General features: G+C 43.3%; 1 protein-coding gene across 3 annotated transcripts in view; it reads left to right on the top strand.

Annotated features, from left to right (window-relative positions):
- The window catches only part of adgrv1 (adhesion G protein-coupled receptor V1), a 113,552-nt gene that overhangs the window by 26,706 nt on the left and 70,384 nt on the right, over positions 1–16,462 (top strand). Inside the window, exons 16-45 of one of the 3 annotated variants that reach the window (XM_069523933.1) lie at positions 186–349; positions 441–564; positions 657–917; positions 1,917–2,043; positions 2,232–2,455; positions 2,592–3,326; positions 5,024–5,397; positions 6,082–6,261; positions 6,657–6,837; positions 6,993–7,186; positions 7,603–7,732; positions 8,024–8,104; positions 8,841–8,980; positions 9,063–9,428; positions 9,889–10,132; positions 10,221–10,436; positions 10,526–10,741; positions 11,102–11,346; positions 11,427–11,608; positions 11,699–12,197; positions 12,287–12,596; positions 12,808–13,017; positions 13,274–13,404; positions 13,627–13,726; positions 13,832–14,011; positions 14,179–14,342; positions 14,914–15,001; positions 15,194–15,217; positions 15,934–16,012; positions 16,107–16,245. In XM_069523933.1, the coding sequence (XP_069380034.1) occupies positions 186–349; positions 441–564; positions 657–917; positions 1,917–2,043; positions 2,232–2,455; positions 2,592–3,326; positions 5,024–5,397; positions 6,082–6,261; positions 6,657–6,837; positions 6,993–7,186; positions 7,603–7,732; positions 8,024–8,104; positions 8,841–8,980; positions 9,063–9,428; positions 9,889–10,132; positions 10,221–10,436; positions 10,526–10,741; positions 11,102–11,346; positions 11,427–11,608; positions 11,699–12,197; positions 12,287–12,596; positions 12,808–13,017; positions 13,274–13,404; positions 13,627–13,726; positions 13,832–14,011; positions 14,179–14,342; positions 14,914–15,001; positions 15,194–15,217; positions 15,934–16,012; positions 16,107–16,245 (6,308 nt within the window). The remainder of the gene's footprint in view (positions 1–185; positions 350–440; positions 565–656; positions 918–1,916; positions 2,044–2,231; positions 2,456–2,591; positions 3,327–5,023; positions 5,398–6,081; positions 6,262–6,656; positions 6,838–6,992; positions 7,187–7,602; positions 7,733–8,023; positions 8,105–8,840; positions 8,981–9,062; positions 9,429–9,888; positions 10,133–10,220; positions 10,437–10,525; positions 10,742–11,101; positions 11,347–11,426; positions 11,609–11,698; positions 12,198–12,286; positions 12,597–12,807; positions 13,018–13,273; positions 13,405–13,626; positions 13,727–13,831; positions 14,012–14,178; positions 14,343–14,913; positions 15,002–15,193; positions 15,218–15,933; positions 16,013–16,106; positions 16,246–16,462) is intronic. The other 2 variants (XM_069523935.1, XM_020093939.2) reach the window with 2 other exon arrangements.

The raw sequence follows: 16,462 nt of genomic DNA, 5'->3' as shown, positions 1-16,462 counted from the left end.
ATTGTGAACAAGGCAGCTAAAAACCTTTCTTGAAGTTGCAAACTTAGGCAGAGAAATAGATTTTAATGTTATGTTCAATGCCAAAATGGTAGATTCAACAAGAGGCAAAATGTGCATATAAAAGAGTTAATGACATTAAGAATGGTCCAGTATCTTATCAGATCTATTGATCGATTCTCTTTCAGCTGTATACCCGGTAGTGAGGAACAGGGGTCATTTCGGAGAGGTGTCAGTGTCGTGGGTCCTGGAGCCATCCCTGTCTGGAGATGTCAGCCCCCTCCAGGGATACATCACCTTCGAGGAGGGAGAGTACCTGAAAAATCTTACTCTCTACTCTGTCCCTGATGAGGTAAATATAAAAACGAAATGCTTTGAACTACGTTGTTTCTTTATTTGCATACATCCTTATTTAATTTTGTTGTATTTGTTTTTTATTAAAGATTCCAGAGGAGATGGAGAATTTCACCATCACACTGTTAAATGCCACAGGTGGAGCAAGACTTGGGAACCTACTCAATGCCACTTTACAGATTAATAAGAATGATGACCCCATTTACTTTTCTGGTAAGGATTTCACTATATATGAGGGATGCAATAATTTATTCATGTATTACTTCAACAGCCTGTCTTCCCTGTTTCTTCCCATCTCAATTTAGAACCTGTTGTCGTGCGGCTCCAGGAAGGAGGGATCGCCAACTTCACCGTTCTGAGGGCAGGGCGGGCGGACTTTGTTACCACCGTGATGTACAGAGTGGAGTACGGCAGCGCGTCTCCAGGTGACATCACCGCGCTGAGTAACGAAACGTTGCTGGTGTTTGACTTGGGCGAATGGGTGAAGAACATTTCTGTGGCCGTGGAGGACGACAACACACCAGAGACAGATGAGCCCTTCTTCATTGTTCTCTACAACGCCACTGGTGAGCCTCGTTTTACACAAGGGGTCAACACGGAGGTGAACTGTGAAGTATAAGGATGTCATCTTTGAATTGGTGCTCACTACCAATGTCAGGTTATAAAGTGGACGTCAAGTAATGTAATCTTGATTCCCTTAAGGATAAAAACCGATTTTTCAAGGTATTTCATAGAAAAAACACTTCATCTCAATCACCCACTTCTCCCCTGTTAAACTTCCTCTTGTCTTCATGCCAGCTGTGTATGTACAGAAGGATGTAGCTGGGTTATTTAGCACTGTCCGCGGTCACGCTGAAAGCTCTCCTTAATCCCAGCATTGTGTGTCAGGGATGGGAATGAAAGACCGCTGGGCCCCAACAGGACCTTAATTACCAGACTCCAGACTTTCTAAGACACAAAGCCCGGCCACTCCACCGGCCTCTCTCTGTTTACTGATTGACACAGAGCAGAGTGGAGTAAGGGTTAGCCCCTGGTTTATGCCAGTGGATTGTCCTTTATACAGGGATTGTGTTAAAAGTCAATAACCCTCATGTTAGGAGTCAGTCAAATGGACACTGGGATCTTGACACCCTTTACCTTGTCTGTTTGATTTTGAGTGGATCTGAATGCTTGTTACAGTGGACTGGTCGTCTGGCAACTTGAAGTATGTGCCTGTAAGCGGTTGTTGCCTTTTTTCAGTTAAACATTCCTGTTTAGTTAAAAACGGCTGTTTTAAAGCTCTGAACTACAACCAGCCTGTCTACCTATCACCCTACCAACTAACCTTTCTGCCTGCTTGTCTACCTACCTGCCTACCAACCCATCTCTCCCTTTCTAATTCTAACTCTCTCTCTCTCTCTCTCTCACACACTCTGCCTCTCTCTGTCTATAACTATCTCTTAATCTACCTCTGCCACTCTCTCTCTCTATCTCTCTAACTATTTCTTCATCTACCTCTCTCTATCTCTATCTCATATACATGCATAATGGTCTATACTAACCTGATGGTATGTTTGTGTGCTCAGGTGATGCAGTCGTGTACGGAGCTCACACAGCGACTGTGGTGATCGAGGCCAATGATGATGCCAATGGAATTTTCTCTCTGGAATCCACAGAGAAACCAGTGAAAGAGGGCAAGACCAATAATTTCAAGTAAGGAACATGTCCTCAAGTCACTTTTCCTTTGTGACTGATTTAAAAGTTGAATGAGTGTGAATTAGAATGAGCATTAATCATATATATTAATGTTTTTACAGCCCCTATGCAGGCACAAAACTCTATTTCTATATAGTTTTCACCTAAATTCTTTAAATCAATTCTCTCTTCTCTTCTTCCCCCAGTGTCTTGCGTGCAAGGGGCCATTTTGGTAATGTTACAGTCTTCTGGCAGCTGTTTGCCAATGACTCAGTGACTCCCCTGGAGGAAAACCAGGAGTTTACCAACACATCTGGCTACATCACCTTCACTTCAGGGGAAGAGACTAAGCCTATTATCCTGGAAGCCATCTCAGATAAGCTTCCAGAGTTCAATGAGTTCTACATCCTCAGTCTGGTTAATATCTCAGGTGAGTTCAAGTGATACATTTGTCAGACATAGTCAAGATAAAATGTACCATGAAATGCGATTCCAAAAGTGAGTGTGAATTTTCTTTATAATTGTCTTTCGAAGACCCTTCAACTCTTGCCTTTAATTTCTCTAAGGTGGTTACCCAGGGGAAGGGGGACGACTGGCCGAGACTTCTCTGAACACCTCCGTTTTCATCCCCTTCAATGACGACCCATTTGGCGTCTTTGCCATCGCTGACAGCAACCTGGACCAAGAAGTAGCCGAAGATGTACTCTCAGAAGATGATATGGCTGATGTCACTTCCTTCACCATCCTCCGGCAGCAGGGTACTTTTGGTGATGTGCGCGTTGCCTGGGAGATTGTTTCTGGCCGCTTCCCAGAAGGCCTTCCTTTGATGGATGACCTGCTCCTTCTAGCTTCCTTTCCAGATGAGGTCGAGCTCAGGCCTCACGCCAGGAGACACCACTCAGCCACAGACACATGGTTTTTCTCTGGGCTCCCCGGTGCTTATGGGACCATCTCACCCGAAGATGGGCCTGCTGCTGTCAGCAATTTCACCTTCTCTGCTTGGCTAGTGCCCAGACCAGACACGGATGGCTTCATAGTCTCCAAAGGAACCAGGAATGGGACCTTATATTATGGAGTGAAGGTCCACACTAATGAGTCTCATGTCATAGTGATGCTGTACTATACAGTAATAGGATCAAACATTACTCAGATGGCCCGGGCCAGTGCTGAGAAGTTCGTAGAGGATAACACGTGGTTACACGTCATCATTACTGTTGATGATGGGATTATTCAGTTCTTCTTGGATGGGAACCCTATTCCTGGTGGTCTGAGGAGCATCAAAGGGGAGGGCATCAGTGATGGTAAGTTGCTGTATATCAAACAATAAGTGTCAATCATATGCTTGTTACACTGATCTTGTGTCTGCAGCTCCTAGTAGTCTCTGTAGTTTGTGTCTGTGTGTGTTGAGCATATGTTGCCATTAATTTTTGGTTGGGTGGTTTTCAGCTATTAATTTGTTAAAATCCTCCTGCCTCATTACTGTTTCGGCTTCTCCGTCCATCTGTCAATCCCATTTTTTGTGATGACAATAGCTCAAGTACATTTTGAGAGAATTCTTCTGATTTGGTAAGAAAGTTCACTCTGATATAGGGATGAACTGGTTAGATTTTGGTCATCTTAGTTTAAAGGTCAAGGTTGCTGTGACCTAATTTTTGTGCCTTGTGAATGCAATATCTCAGGCACACCTTAAGGAAATTAATTTAAATTTAGTAGAAACCTTCATTTGGAGTAAAAAAGTATCTGATAAGATTTTGAAGGTGTAAGGTCAAATGTCAAGGTGACAGTGACCTCATGTTCTTTTGAATGTGATAAATCAGGAACATCTGTTGGGAGTCATTTTTTTCCTTGCGAACGCTTTTTTTAAGAACGCCTGAAGAGCATCCTTTTAAATTTTGAGTCAAATGTTCACTTAGACTCACAGATAAATGGATTAGATTTGGGTGGTCAAAGGCCAAAGATCAACGTTAGGCCGGTCACACAGAACATGTCCTCTTAAACATGATATCTTCAGTTTTCCTTTAAGAGATTTGTTCAAATGTTGACCAGTTGTCTCTTGGACTCAGAGATTAGCTGATTCAATTTCAGTGTTCAAACATTAATGGTCACCTCGACCTCATATGAGTCTGGAAAAAACAAAGTCAACTGGAACTGCACTGGTTTTTATCAGTCCAATTCAAAGAGGCACAAATTCTTGTAATGATGGACATCTGCTTGTGTGTATGTGTGGCCTTGTGAGAAAGACACTCTAAAGCTTCTTTTTCACTGTTAACATATTGAGGAACAACAATACCAAACTTTCTACATATATACTGTATGAATTTATTCCCACAGACACACATTCACCTCCCCCTCAGCTGCCTCCTCATTGTTCACAATTGGGACTCTGCAATGCTTGAGTGAGCACTTAGCCTCTGCACTGCTGGATATTGTTACTACTAAAGGGAATCAGTCGGCATTTTCTTTTCTTCCTCCTCTCTCTGATTAATGGAGACAATAGTGGCAGCCTGTAGCGGGCCCAATGGTCCCAGAGAGGAAATATCACAGCAGATATATACATAATCATCAGTCATGTCATGGGTTATTGTCTTGTTACTGGTAACCCAAACCGCAGATGGATGGCTCTGTGTTGGGGCTTTATATTTGCTCACTGTGGCAGATTTCCTGCATTTGTTCCCTTTTGTACAAGAGGAGGAAACAATAGACGCAAGAGGTTTAAGGATATAAATGATTAATGAGCAAGAGCTGGACTTACGCGTACTGTGGCCTTAATCAAGATTATGTTTGGGATCCCAGTACATTACAATTAGTTCAAACACTAACAATAGTTTGTTTATCTGACATCTATCATTATAAAGATGCAGATCACCTTCGGAATCATATTCTGTTGTTCTCATGGACAAACACGCAACAGTCAAACATTTGTGTCTTTTCACAAAACAAGTTAATCGAACTGTAACTTTTATCACCAAACAGTTTTTTCCTCTTATTTCTACCCCAGGACCTGCGACACTGTTTATTGGCTCAGATCCTGAGGGTGAACAGCGCTACACAGGCCTTCTCCAGGATGTTCGCTTATATCGCGTCAGGCTGAACCGCAGTCACATCCACGAGCTTCACACCCAGCCTGCCAAGACAGACCTGCGCAGCATCTCAGGTTACCTCCGCTACCGTCAGGATGAGAGGCAGAAGTCATTTGTGGTGGAGACCAGGGATGATGATGAAGAAGAGGGTGAGGAGGTGTTCTACTTGCAGTTGGTGGCAGTGCGTGGAGGAGCCAGCCTCCCCCTCCCCAGACCCACAGCCATTTTGCGAGTCATGAAGAGTGACAATGCCAATGGGCTTTTTGGATTCACCGGTGCCTGCATACCTGATGTAAGTTCACCCATTGGCATTTAGTGGAACTGTAAGTCAAGCATAAATGATGCGTCTCCTGAATTAACCTGATTCTCCATGAAAACTTTTACTGTGGCATTTGTCAATATCATCACTCACTTGTGTCCACAGACAGAACGTGTGCATAGAAACACGTGTAATGTAAACCCAATGGTTTGTCAGCCCCTGTCCTGCTGCATATTTCATCAGTCTTCATGCCTGGCTGCAGAGAGAGCGTGCTCTCAGTTTTTAGTTGGATTGGATGTGTCTGCTCTCGTGTTGGGCCCCTCTCAGGTAGAGCGACAGCTGGCGAGGCCGCCACAGCTCTGCCACTCAAGGCATTCCTGTAGAAGCGGATCAGGAGTTCCAGCACTGGAGATGAGAGATCTTGTTCCTTGTCTCTCTCAGCTCAACAGGTGGCAGAGCTATAGGCATGACATTCCAGCAGAACTGGAGAATCTCTTTATATCCTAGACACTATGGGAATGAAAAAGACGTAGAAGAGTGTGGGCTATCAGGTGTTCCCCTTTATAAATCACTTAATTACTGTGCTGGAATTAGACTGGGCCATTAAAATAGGCAGTAAGATTAGCTCATGCAAGCATAAAAAACTGTTTGAATATCGATATATGCGACCAGTGACCCTGAATAAATAAACATCTTATTTCCTTCTTTGTCTTGTAGACGGCTGAAGAAGGGTCCACTGTCTCTTGTGTGATCGAGCGTATGCGGGGATCTCTGGACCACGTTTACGTCAACTACACTGTAACCCAACTGGACAGGTTGAACAATGACACGGCAGCGCATCATGATTTTGTTAATGCCACCGGAGCTGTGCTTTTCCTGCCTGGACAGCGTTCTGAGGTGTGTGTACCTGTATTAAAGTGCCCCTATATGAGCCCTCACCTCAGGGTGTCATAGAGCGCAGTGGGTATGTGATGTGTGATCTACCTGTCACCCATTGTATTTGCACATTTTCACATTGGTTTTAAATGAATACAGTCTGTCCAATTTATCAGTCATAATTCAGTCCTCCAATTGCATTGTTTTCTTGGTAATCAGCTCCACCTAGTGGTCATGTTGCCTGTGCATTTACAGATGAGACAACAGGTGTCATCTTTTGATTAAAGTTCTACTTTATGTCTGTGACAAACAAGAAAAAAGGAACTTGGTGCTGCTGATTTGATATCTCATGTTGTGTTTAAGGGTGAAGCCTGGACTATAAAACAAAACTAATGCATGCACTTTCTTTCTGTTAGGTACTGAACCTGTTGGTGTTGGATGATAACCTCCCAGAGCTGGCAGAGTCCTTCCAGATCACACTGGAGTCTGCAGAGTCCGGTGATGGGAAGCCAGGCTCCACTCCTACCAGTGGTGCAAGCATCGACCCAAACAACTCTGTCAACACCGTTACTGTCACAGCCAGTGATCATCCTTATGGTATTCACCCACATACCCCAAACACAGAACATTTGTACTTGAAATAATATTGAAGTGATCCATATTTTTAAGATTATATTGGTTCATTATAATTTCTCCTATTTTTTTCTCTTGTAATCATGACTGTCACACTCATACACCTTTCTGTCTACCAGGCCTGCTGCAGTTCCAGCCCAGTCCTCCAGGGGAGGGGTTGATCTCTCCAGCTTTAGAACCGGCCCACATCACTGTTAACGAGGAGGATGGACAAATCCGTCTGCCGGTTGCAAGGGCCCAAGGGCTTTTGGGAAGGGTCATAGTAGGATACAGGACAACCCCTTTCACTGCGTCCAGCCCTGAAGACTACGAGGTTAATTTCCACCAAAGTCCTAAAAGGGATAGTTCACCCAAAAATAAATATTCACTCATTATCTTCTCACCAATATGCCGATGTTAAGGGGGATGAAGTGGACAAAACACTTTTGGAGATTCAGGGGTAAACAGCGTTGCAGCCAATTCCAATATAATTTGTAGTAAATGGCGACCACATCTTCAAGCTCTGTTTTTAGTCTAAATGTGGATGTTATCCTCCTAGCGAGTTCTCGTGAGAACTGCAGCCACCCCTCCATCATAGTGGTGAGTAGATAATGAGGGAATTTTCATTTTTGGGTGAACTATCCTTTTAGACTTTAAACAGACATACACACACTGATGATATATCAATAAGTAGATTAAGAGAAGACATTTTGCCTGTTACCCTGGTTTCCTCTGTATATTCCACTACAGGACTCAGATGGTGTGCTGGAGTTTCTTCCGGGAGAGAGGTTAAAGTTCATCACTGTGACCATCGTTGACAATCCTGTCCCTGAGCTGGACAAGATCTTTAGAGTGGAGCTCTACAATGCAGACGCAGGAGGTGAGAAATAATTAGTTGGAATTAGTTTTCTCAAGCAAAATGTTTTTTTAAATCATTATATTTTTATCAGCAACCTGTCTTGACCTATCCTAATCATAGCTGAACTGACCCTGTATTCTATCCTACTGTTTTTGTGTGTTTTGTGTGTGGTGCTCCTGTGTGCTCGTCCCTACACACACCTACCCTCCTGCATAACTCCCTGCTCACCCTCCTTCGCATTTGCCCTTCGACCTCCCTTCTTCTGGTGTGATTCTAACCTGGTGTGACGCTTGTTTGATGCTGATCCATCAGTGGATCAGTTTCTGCATAGTGAAGGAAGTGGAAGCGGGGAGAGTGACTCTGACTTCCTCCTTCCATCCTATCACCATCATGGTAAGTATCTCCCATCCTTTATTCCCCAAACTGCTTCATTTCCTGACGCCCTCACCAACATAATTCCTCACTCCCTAAGGATGCATTTCTTAAATTCAATTCAATTAGGAATTATTTCACATGTCATTGCTTCTTTTGTGGCCTCAAAACTCAAAATGTTTCGACAGGAGTTGGCTGAGAACTCTCCTCCGAAGCCTGCATTTTCTCCAATAAAGTACAAAAAATCTATCAATCTGGTGTGAATATAAAAAGCACACATCTGGAGGTGTTTGTGTGAGCATGCATGTGTGTGTTTAATTGTGTGTGGTATTTACATTGTACCGTGACCCCTGTGAAAAGTACCCATGAAAGTAATGTGGGAAAAGCAAATAGCCTTTTCTCAGGCAGGAGGGGTAAGTGTGTCAGAGACCTCAGAGTTTTACACAGAGTTTAAGCTGCTGTCACTCATTCCAAAACAATGAAGCTGCCAATTCAGTCTAATGTGCTTGGCCAGAACATCACCTTAATTATTATTTAGATTAGAAGATATGGGTTATTAATTATTATTGTTATTATCATTGTGCTATTTCTTCCAAAATCACTGGCTTGCATAATGAGACAATTATTGCCATATTTCCTTTTTTCTAAATACTGTTAATTTTTTACTTTACTTCAAACTTAAAATGAAAAATGCAGCTATTATCAAAGTGTGTCACTAAAAAGTAACGCAGGGTTCTATGTGATATCTTTTGTGCAGCCAGCTTGGGAGTCGCATCCCACATCACAGTGACCATCGCTGCCTCAGACGATGCCCATGGAGTTTTTCAGTTTAGTCCTGAATCACTCTCCGTCAATGGGACAGAACCAGAGGATGGAAGCAGTTCTGTCGTCCTACAGGTCAGTGTGATAAAGTCTAAATGTAAATACTGTTATTCCAGCATCGTTCACCATCGTGCTATTTTCTTTTGCTCACCCCCAGGTGGATCGGTCCTTCGGAGACCTCTCCAATGTGACAGTGTATTGGGAAGCTGACCCCAGCTCTGAGGGCGAGCTCCTCAGCAGGTTTGGGAACATCACCTTTGGTGTGGGTCAGACGTCAGAGAACATTATCATGAACGTGGCTCAGGATGAGATCCCTGAGCTGGACAAGAGTTTCACCGTTTCTTTGGTCAACGTCTCCCAAGGTCGCCTGGGAGCCCAGACATCTGCAACTCTGACTGTGCTCGCCAGCGACGATCCTTACGGTGTTTTTGTATTCGCTAACTTAACAAGGTCTGTCCGACTCCCTGAATCTGACTCAACTGTTTCCCTCACCATCCTGCGACTCAGAGGCCTGATGGGTCAGGTAAGTCCTGCTGCAGAAGATTTAGAAACTTCTTAGAGCAAAGAAATTAAAACCACTCATGATGGCATAAATTACCCAGAATAATACAACCCTTGTACTCAAGAAATCATATAGGACGACCTTCATTTACAATGATATCAAGTTAAATTACAGAGACAGAAAAAAAGGAGAACAAATAAAAACATACGCGGCATACTTATAATATATTTCGCAGTTTATCTATCTTAAATAGAAGCCATTTAAAACATTTTCTTTTCGTTTACAACAATTAGGAATAAGGAATTAAGATTATTAAATGTTAAGTACAAAACTTTTCCACCTTAAAATGCCAAAGAAAATACAGTTAAATGACACATTACATTTAAATTAATAAAATTAATTAAAAATGTAAAATAAACATGAAAATGTGCATGCCAAGGTCTGTCGAAGTGAATAAATCATATGGTCATTTTTTGTCTAGGTGCGAGTCACATATCGGACCCTAAACGAGGCAGATCCGGACCCTTACAGGATTCCAGGGGTGGGCCGAGCCACCGAGGGCCGGGATTTTGTTCCCCTCGAGGATTCTGTTGTTTTCTCGGCCAATCAGAGTGAAGCGAATATCACCCTGCGAGTGTTGGATGATGAAGATCCAGAACGAGACGAGGCCGTGTTTGTGAAGCTGATGAGTGTTCAGCTTATCAAAGGGGAGCAGGAGAGGCTCAGTAAGAGAAGAATTATAATCTAAGATAAAAATTAGACTGAAACCATGTGACAGTAAACTGATGAAATATCCTTTTAATGTTCTTCCAGTTTCCAACTCCCCCTCTCTTGGCTCCAACACTGACATCGTAGCCCAGGTGATAGTGGAGGCCAGCGACGATGCTTTCGGAGTCCTGCAGCTGTCGGCCTCTGCTGTCAGTGTAGCTGAGCACTATGTGGGGCCCATAATAAACGTCACACGTGTCGGTGGGATTTTTGCTGACGTATCTGTTAAGTTCAGAGCTGTGCCTTTGACCGCCAGAGTCAGTAAGTCTTGACCTCAGGGTTTTAAAAAATTCTCTCTATGATTTGTGTGTGTCATGTCTATATGAACGTGCATGTGTGTAACCCCGCAGGTGAAGACTACAGCGTAGCCTCCAGTGACGTCGTCCTCTTAGAAGGGGAGTCCAGTAAATCTGTGCCCGTCTACGTCATCAATGACAAGGTCCCCGAGCTGGAGGAGACTTTTCTCATCGAGCTGATCAACCAGACGACTGGAGGGGCTCTGCTGGGGGAGCTCACACGTGCCATCATCACCATACTGCCTTCTGATGACCCTTTTGGTGCCTTTGGTTAGTAGGCATTACATGGTTTCAATATTTTCCTCTATTTTGTTGGATTTCTTATTGTTATGTGAGTTTTCGTTTGATTTGTTTTTGTGCATCCTATATTTATTATTTTCCTGCATAGCCAAGGTAAAGACAGACATGTAGAAGAACAGGAAAAGGAAACATCAAATCAACCCCCCCATAGAAACGAACAAGCACATTATGCATATTATCAATTGCCACAGTCAAAGTTAGCCTGAAACACAAATGAGGATTGATGCTTCACCTTAGACTCTACATTCTCACTATGAAAAGGACTTCACTTTCCCACATTTTGTCAAATCTTATTTTCATTCTATAACACTTGATTATTTTTTTACCTAGTCTTCCAGGCTATTCCAATTACTGTGGAGGAACCAGGATCTAACTCGATCAAGGTCACGTTGCCAATAGTGCGTAACGCTGGAACCATCGGCACAGTGGTGGTGCAATGGCAGGCGACTGTCAATGGTAAACTAGCAGTGGGAGACATTAGACCTATATCAGGAGAAGTGAGATTTGCTCCTGGAGAAACCATGAAGACGCTCCAGGTGGAGATTTTGGCTGATGACATTCCTGAAATCACAGAGGTAAAAAGCGGATGGAGAGAATACTTAAAAATGATGCCATGATTTTAGTTGAAATTTTAATTACACTCTGTCTTTTAAAGATAATTAAGGTGGAGCTTACCAGTGCCAGTAATGGAGGAAACCTTGGAGCTGACACATCTGTTGATATAATTGTGCCAGCCAATGACAACCCATATGGGACAGTCTACTTTGCACAGTCTGTTTATCGCATTCAGGAGCCACTGGAGGGAGTTTACAGAGCCAATATTTCTGTTCACAGAAGGTACTTTGATTATAGTTTTTTTCTTGAATAATAGTTTTATTCTATTTTTAAATTCTACTCACACTAACATCCTTTTTTCCTTTATTCCAGAGGTGGGGACTTTGGTCGCTTGGAGATCGTATACAGCACTTCTGAGATCGACATTGTTGGCTTGGCTCAGGCTGACGGCCAAAACCTGCTGACATACTATGACCTCCCAAAACCAGGGGCTCCATCCATGAGCCCCATTAGGACAGTTAACCTCACCGGTCAAAGTGATCCCCTGTCTGCGTGTGCCGCTGCTTGTCTGAGAGAGCGTGCCTGCCAGGCCTTCTCTCTGACGACAGGGGCGGCCCCACCGTCCTGTACGTGGGTGACTTCAGGGGCTAACCAGCTCACCTCCAAAGCAAATGTTATGACATACTTAAAAAACGTCACTGCAGCTGTTGTCCTGTTCAGTGCCCAGGCTGTGGCAGGGAGCGATTACACCCCTGTGACAGCTCAAAGCACCTTTATGGAGGACAGGTCACAGGTCGCCAACCTCACGGTCCCAATCTTAACGGATAAATTCCCTGAAATGGATGAGAGCTTCTCCATTCAGATCTTAAAGGTAAAAACCCAATCGTATATTTATTATCCTGTGTTATTTATGGCTTACTTTGTGCGTAGCAAATAAGTTTTACTGTTTATTGTTTGAAGGTAGAGCTGCTCAATCTGAGTGTGGCGCAGAAGAACCTGCCCTCGATCGGCCAGCCAGATAACGCTGTGGTGACCATAGCGGTGAACGGAGATGCATTTGGTGTATTTTTGATATACAGCCTCAGTCCCAATGCCACTAATGAGGGGCTCTACCTGGAGGTCAGGGAAGAGCCTATGGTCGTGGTGCCTCTGGTTATAGAGAGAAGAGGAGGGAATCTGGGCACTGTCTCAGTGGAGTGGAGGTTTGTTGGAGGAAAGGCCACACCAGACTCTGACTTCACTGGGACAGGAGGAACTCTGGTATTTGATGGTATGTGGAACCCTCACTGATTGTTTATAGAATGTAGCTGTATCATTTTCTATCGAGAATTATGTAAAAACAAAAGTTTTCTCAGATCAGCATCCTGTAAAATCATCGTTGATCCAGTGTTTCTTTGGGTTCCTCACTAATCGAATAGTTGGGAGAATTTAAAGAGCACCTGCATGAAGTATTATATGCACTTCATCCTCTCTGTCTACAGGTGATCTGAAGAAGACCATAGAGATAGTAATCAGAGATGATATTGAGCCGGAGGACAACGAGAGCCTCATGATTGGTCTAGTTAACACGGAGGGAGGAAGTCGAATCCTGCCCAGCTCTGACACAGTAACCATCGTGATACTGGCTAACGACAATGTGGCTGGGGTTGTCGGATTCCATCCAGGCTCACGTTCTGTCATCGCCAGAGAGGGTGGGTAGCCGCATTTGACTCCATTCATATCATCATCCCATCATCATTACTACATAGTTTAAAAAGATTTTTTTTAATAATACAAGAATAGATACAAGTCAAAGCCCAGAGCACAACCTTACACACACACTCATACCCACTGGCACAATTCATTGTACTCATATACTGTATCAGTTTCAGTCAAGAAACCTGGTGAACTGCACTCTTTGCTTTGCATTAACTCTCAATTCTTACTGTAATATATTTGATGTTTCAGGAGAGAGGCTGTCCTTACTGGTGTTGAGAACAGCTCCAGCTCTGGGTAACGTCACTGTAGACTGGACTGTAACAGGACCCCTTGTACACCGGACCTTCACCCAGACCTCAGGGACACTGTACTTCACTGAGGTAAATACTACATGGAGATCTTTGAGCACTTAGTGTGGGATCATAATTAAACACATTTACTGCACAGTATGGCAGCACAGATTTGGATCGTATGTTGTTATTGTAGTTTTTCTTAAAGGTATCAACAGCAGGACATAGGATTAACTAAATATATTATATTTAAATGGGACAGCTGTGATTTGATATCCCCCCGCAGTCATTTTGTGAGTTTGCCTCCTACAGAGAGAACTAAATGACACCATCGTCTTGCAACTCCTTGATGATGCAACACCAGAGGACACAGATGAATACAAAGTTTCCTTGTCCAACATCAACACTTTCGGTAATGCATCTGCCCTTAATGTCTCGAGTGTGATACCACAAATACCTAAAAACAACCCCAGTCACAGTTTCTACATAGATTAACATTCCCCTGACTTGGACGCAGGTGTTGTGGTGACAGGTCACGCTGCTCTGGATGTCCAGGGCAGTGAGGCGGTGCTCACTGTGGACACCAGTGATGAGCCCTATGGGCTGCTGACCATCGCCCCGTCATCCCTCAGGGTGACCGCAGAGGAGCGGGACAGAACGATACAGATCTATATCAACAGAGAGTTTGGAGCCTCAGGTCAGTGAGTCCTAAAGAGAACTACATTTATGGATGCTCTAATTTAGTTAATTCTTTCTTTTGTTAAGTGCTACTTTACACTTACTTTTTTGATTAAGGTGTTAAGCTTATACACACTGTAATCCTCTACCCTGTAATTGATATAGTGCTGTAATGTTTTTGTACAGGAGCTGTAAATATCACCTATGAGGTTATAAGAGGGTCTCTACAAGACCTGTCCCAGGTAGAGGGGGCTCTCGCTGACCCGGGACAAGACTTCGTCTCTGGTACTGGATCTGTGATCCTTCAGGATGGACAGACTTCTGTTGCCATCCCTGTCACCATACTGGAGGTAAAAACTCTGGTTCTCCTCTATTCTTTCATTAATCCATCCATCAAATATTCTGAAGATGTATATTTTTTGGTGTGTTTATTTATTTATTTTTCGGCTGATTATATTGGGTGTATATATTGGGTGAGGTTGCAATATTAAGTGAAGTCAACTATATTGTCATTCATCCACATACACAGTATACAGCTGAATAAAATGGAGAACAGTGCAGCATAAAGTATATAAACAGTATATTAAACATAAAAAAACACAACAAAAATGTAAACACAGGCAGTGGGCTACATTAAGTTACTCCCCGGGTGAGATCCCCTCCGAGCCCCCCCTCCCTTCTCAGCAAGCAGTGGCGCCTGCAGCAGCTGCACACTGTGACATGATAGATAATAGAAAATCGTTTTGCGGCGCAGATGATTTTTTTTTTTAAGTGACATGAAAAAATGCCACCCCAGTTCACCCATGCCTAAAACTGCCACTGAACACAGGACAAAGCAATAAACTCTTAGGGTTTTTTATGGTAAACATAACATGTTGATTTTTGATCCCTGCCAATATGTGCCAATATTTCTTTTCTCAGGACAACATTCCAGAGTTGCAGGAGTTCTTCCTCATCAACATAACATCAGCTGTACTCATCACAACCCTTGCCACTGCTCCACAGTTAGGTATGGAGCAATTAAACAGCCTAGGCCGGATTTGTACTACAATCATTATTGAATTTATCTTTCATCACCATCGGTAAAGTTGGTTTCCATCATTGTTTCTCTCTGTTCTGCTATGTCTGCTGCAATTTTATAAAATCTTTTTCTTTCTTGTCTTCCTATGAATTCTCATCATTTCCCTTGTTTGATGAGTAGAGGTTGTGTATTGCACTTTGCCAGGTAAAATACAAATACACATCCATGTGATCACAGTTTTTGCCAGGCAGTTTGATGTACAATATTCCTGTACATTGAACATTGTAGTAAACAGTCAAAATGCAACATGAAAGAAGCTTGTTAGTTACTGCTGCAGCTTTTACACAATCCAGACCACTGTCCAATTTATGAATGAGTAACTTTAGAAAGCGATGAGTGGACAGAACACGACAGAGCAGAGCAGCACTCGCAGGCTCCCAGAATACTATCGGCCTTCTGCCTGGAGACGCAGGGTAAACACACGGTGGCTCTTCTGGCAGCACTCATTATGTGGCTTGGACAGTGATATTGATGCTTTCCATGATTGAGGAAGCCTGGGGATTTGAAGGGATCAGAGTAGCACTGTGCGGTGAGGAGAGCGAGAGCCAAACTAAACCCGGAGCTGGCCTCCCAGGGTCTTGGCCGTCAGAGTGAATGGGAGAGGACTATTCACAGGGTCATAAATCAGTCCACCCTCAGCCTCACAAGCCACTTACAGGAGACGCTTCTAAGCTGTAAACCTTCGCTCAAACCTTCCTGAACGGAAATTAGATCCTCTGCAGTTTCCTCATGCACAGCTTGCTGTTGGTGCTTGCACTGTAGTTACAGCCCTGAAGTTAGATCTGACTCTGATACAAAACTTTTTACTACGGTTTTTATAAACGATTAACATGACTCTTTGTATGTTGTCTGTTTCCCAGACACCCAGGGTTTGGTGGCAGAGGTCAGCATTGCCGCCAATGATGGAATTAGAGGAGTCATCGAATGGACAAACACTATGTAAGAGAAACATCCATAAATAACATAGTTCTTTTTAATTTGCTCATGCTCTACTTCAAATCCATATCTTATCCAAATATGTTCTTGTCTCCAGGTATTCAGTGAATGAAACCATCAGGTCACTGACTCTCGTGGCCTACAGGAACAAGGGGACGTATGGAAACGTTTCTCTGTTGTTCTATGCTCAGAATCTGGAGGCTCAGCAGGGACTGGACTACAACGCCAGTGAAAGGGTCAGATATACACAGTAATCAATTCAGTTTTATTTATAAAGGGCCAAATCACAACATACATTATCTCAAGGCAGTTCACATAGTAAGGTCAAGACCTTACAAAATTATAGAGAAGCCCAACAGTTCCCTCATGGAGCAAGCACATATCGTTGGACTTGCTTTAGAATGATGAAGACATTAACCTCCAATCTAAAAGGTTCAAACCAAGAGGTCTTCG

This window comes from Paralichthys olivaceus, chromosome 4 (assembly GCF_024713975.1).
Source record: "Paralichthys olivaceus isolate ysfri-2021 chromosome 4, ASM2471397v2, whole genome shotgun sequence".
Classification (NCBI taxonomy): Eukaryota; Metazoa; Chordata; class Actinopteri; order Pleuronectiformes; family Paralichthyidae; genus Paralichthys; species Paralichthys olivaceus.
Note: the sequence above shows the minus strand (reverse complement) of the source record. Positions and strands in the feature narration are given on the sequence as shown.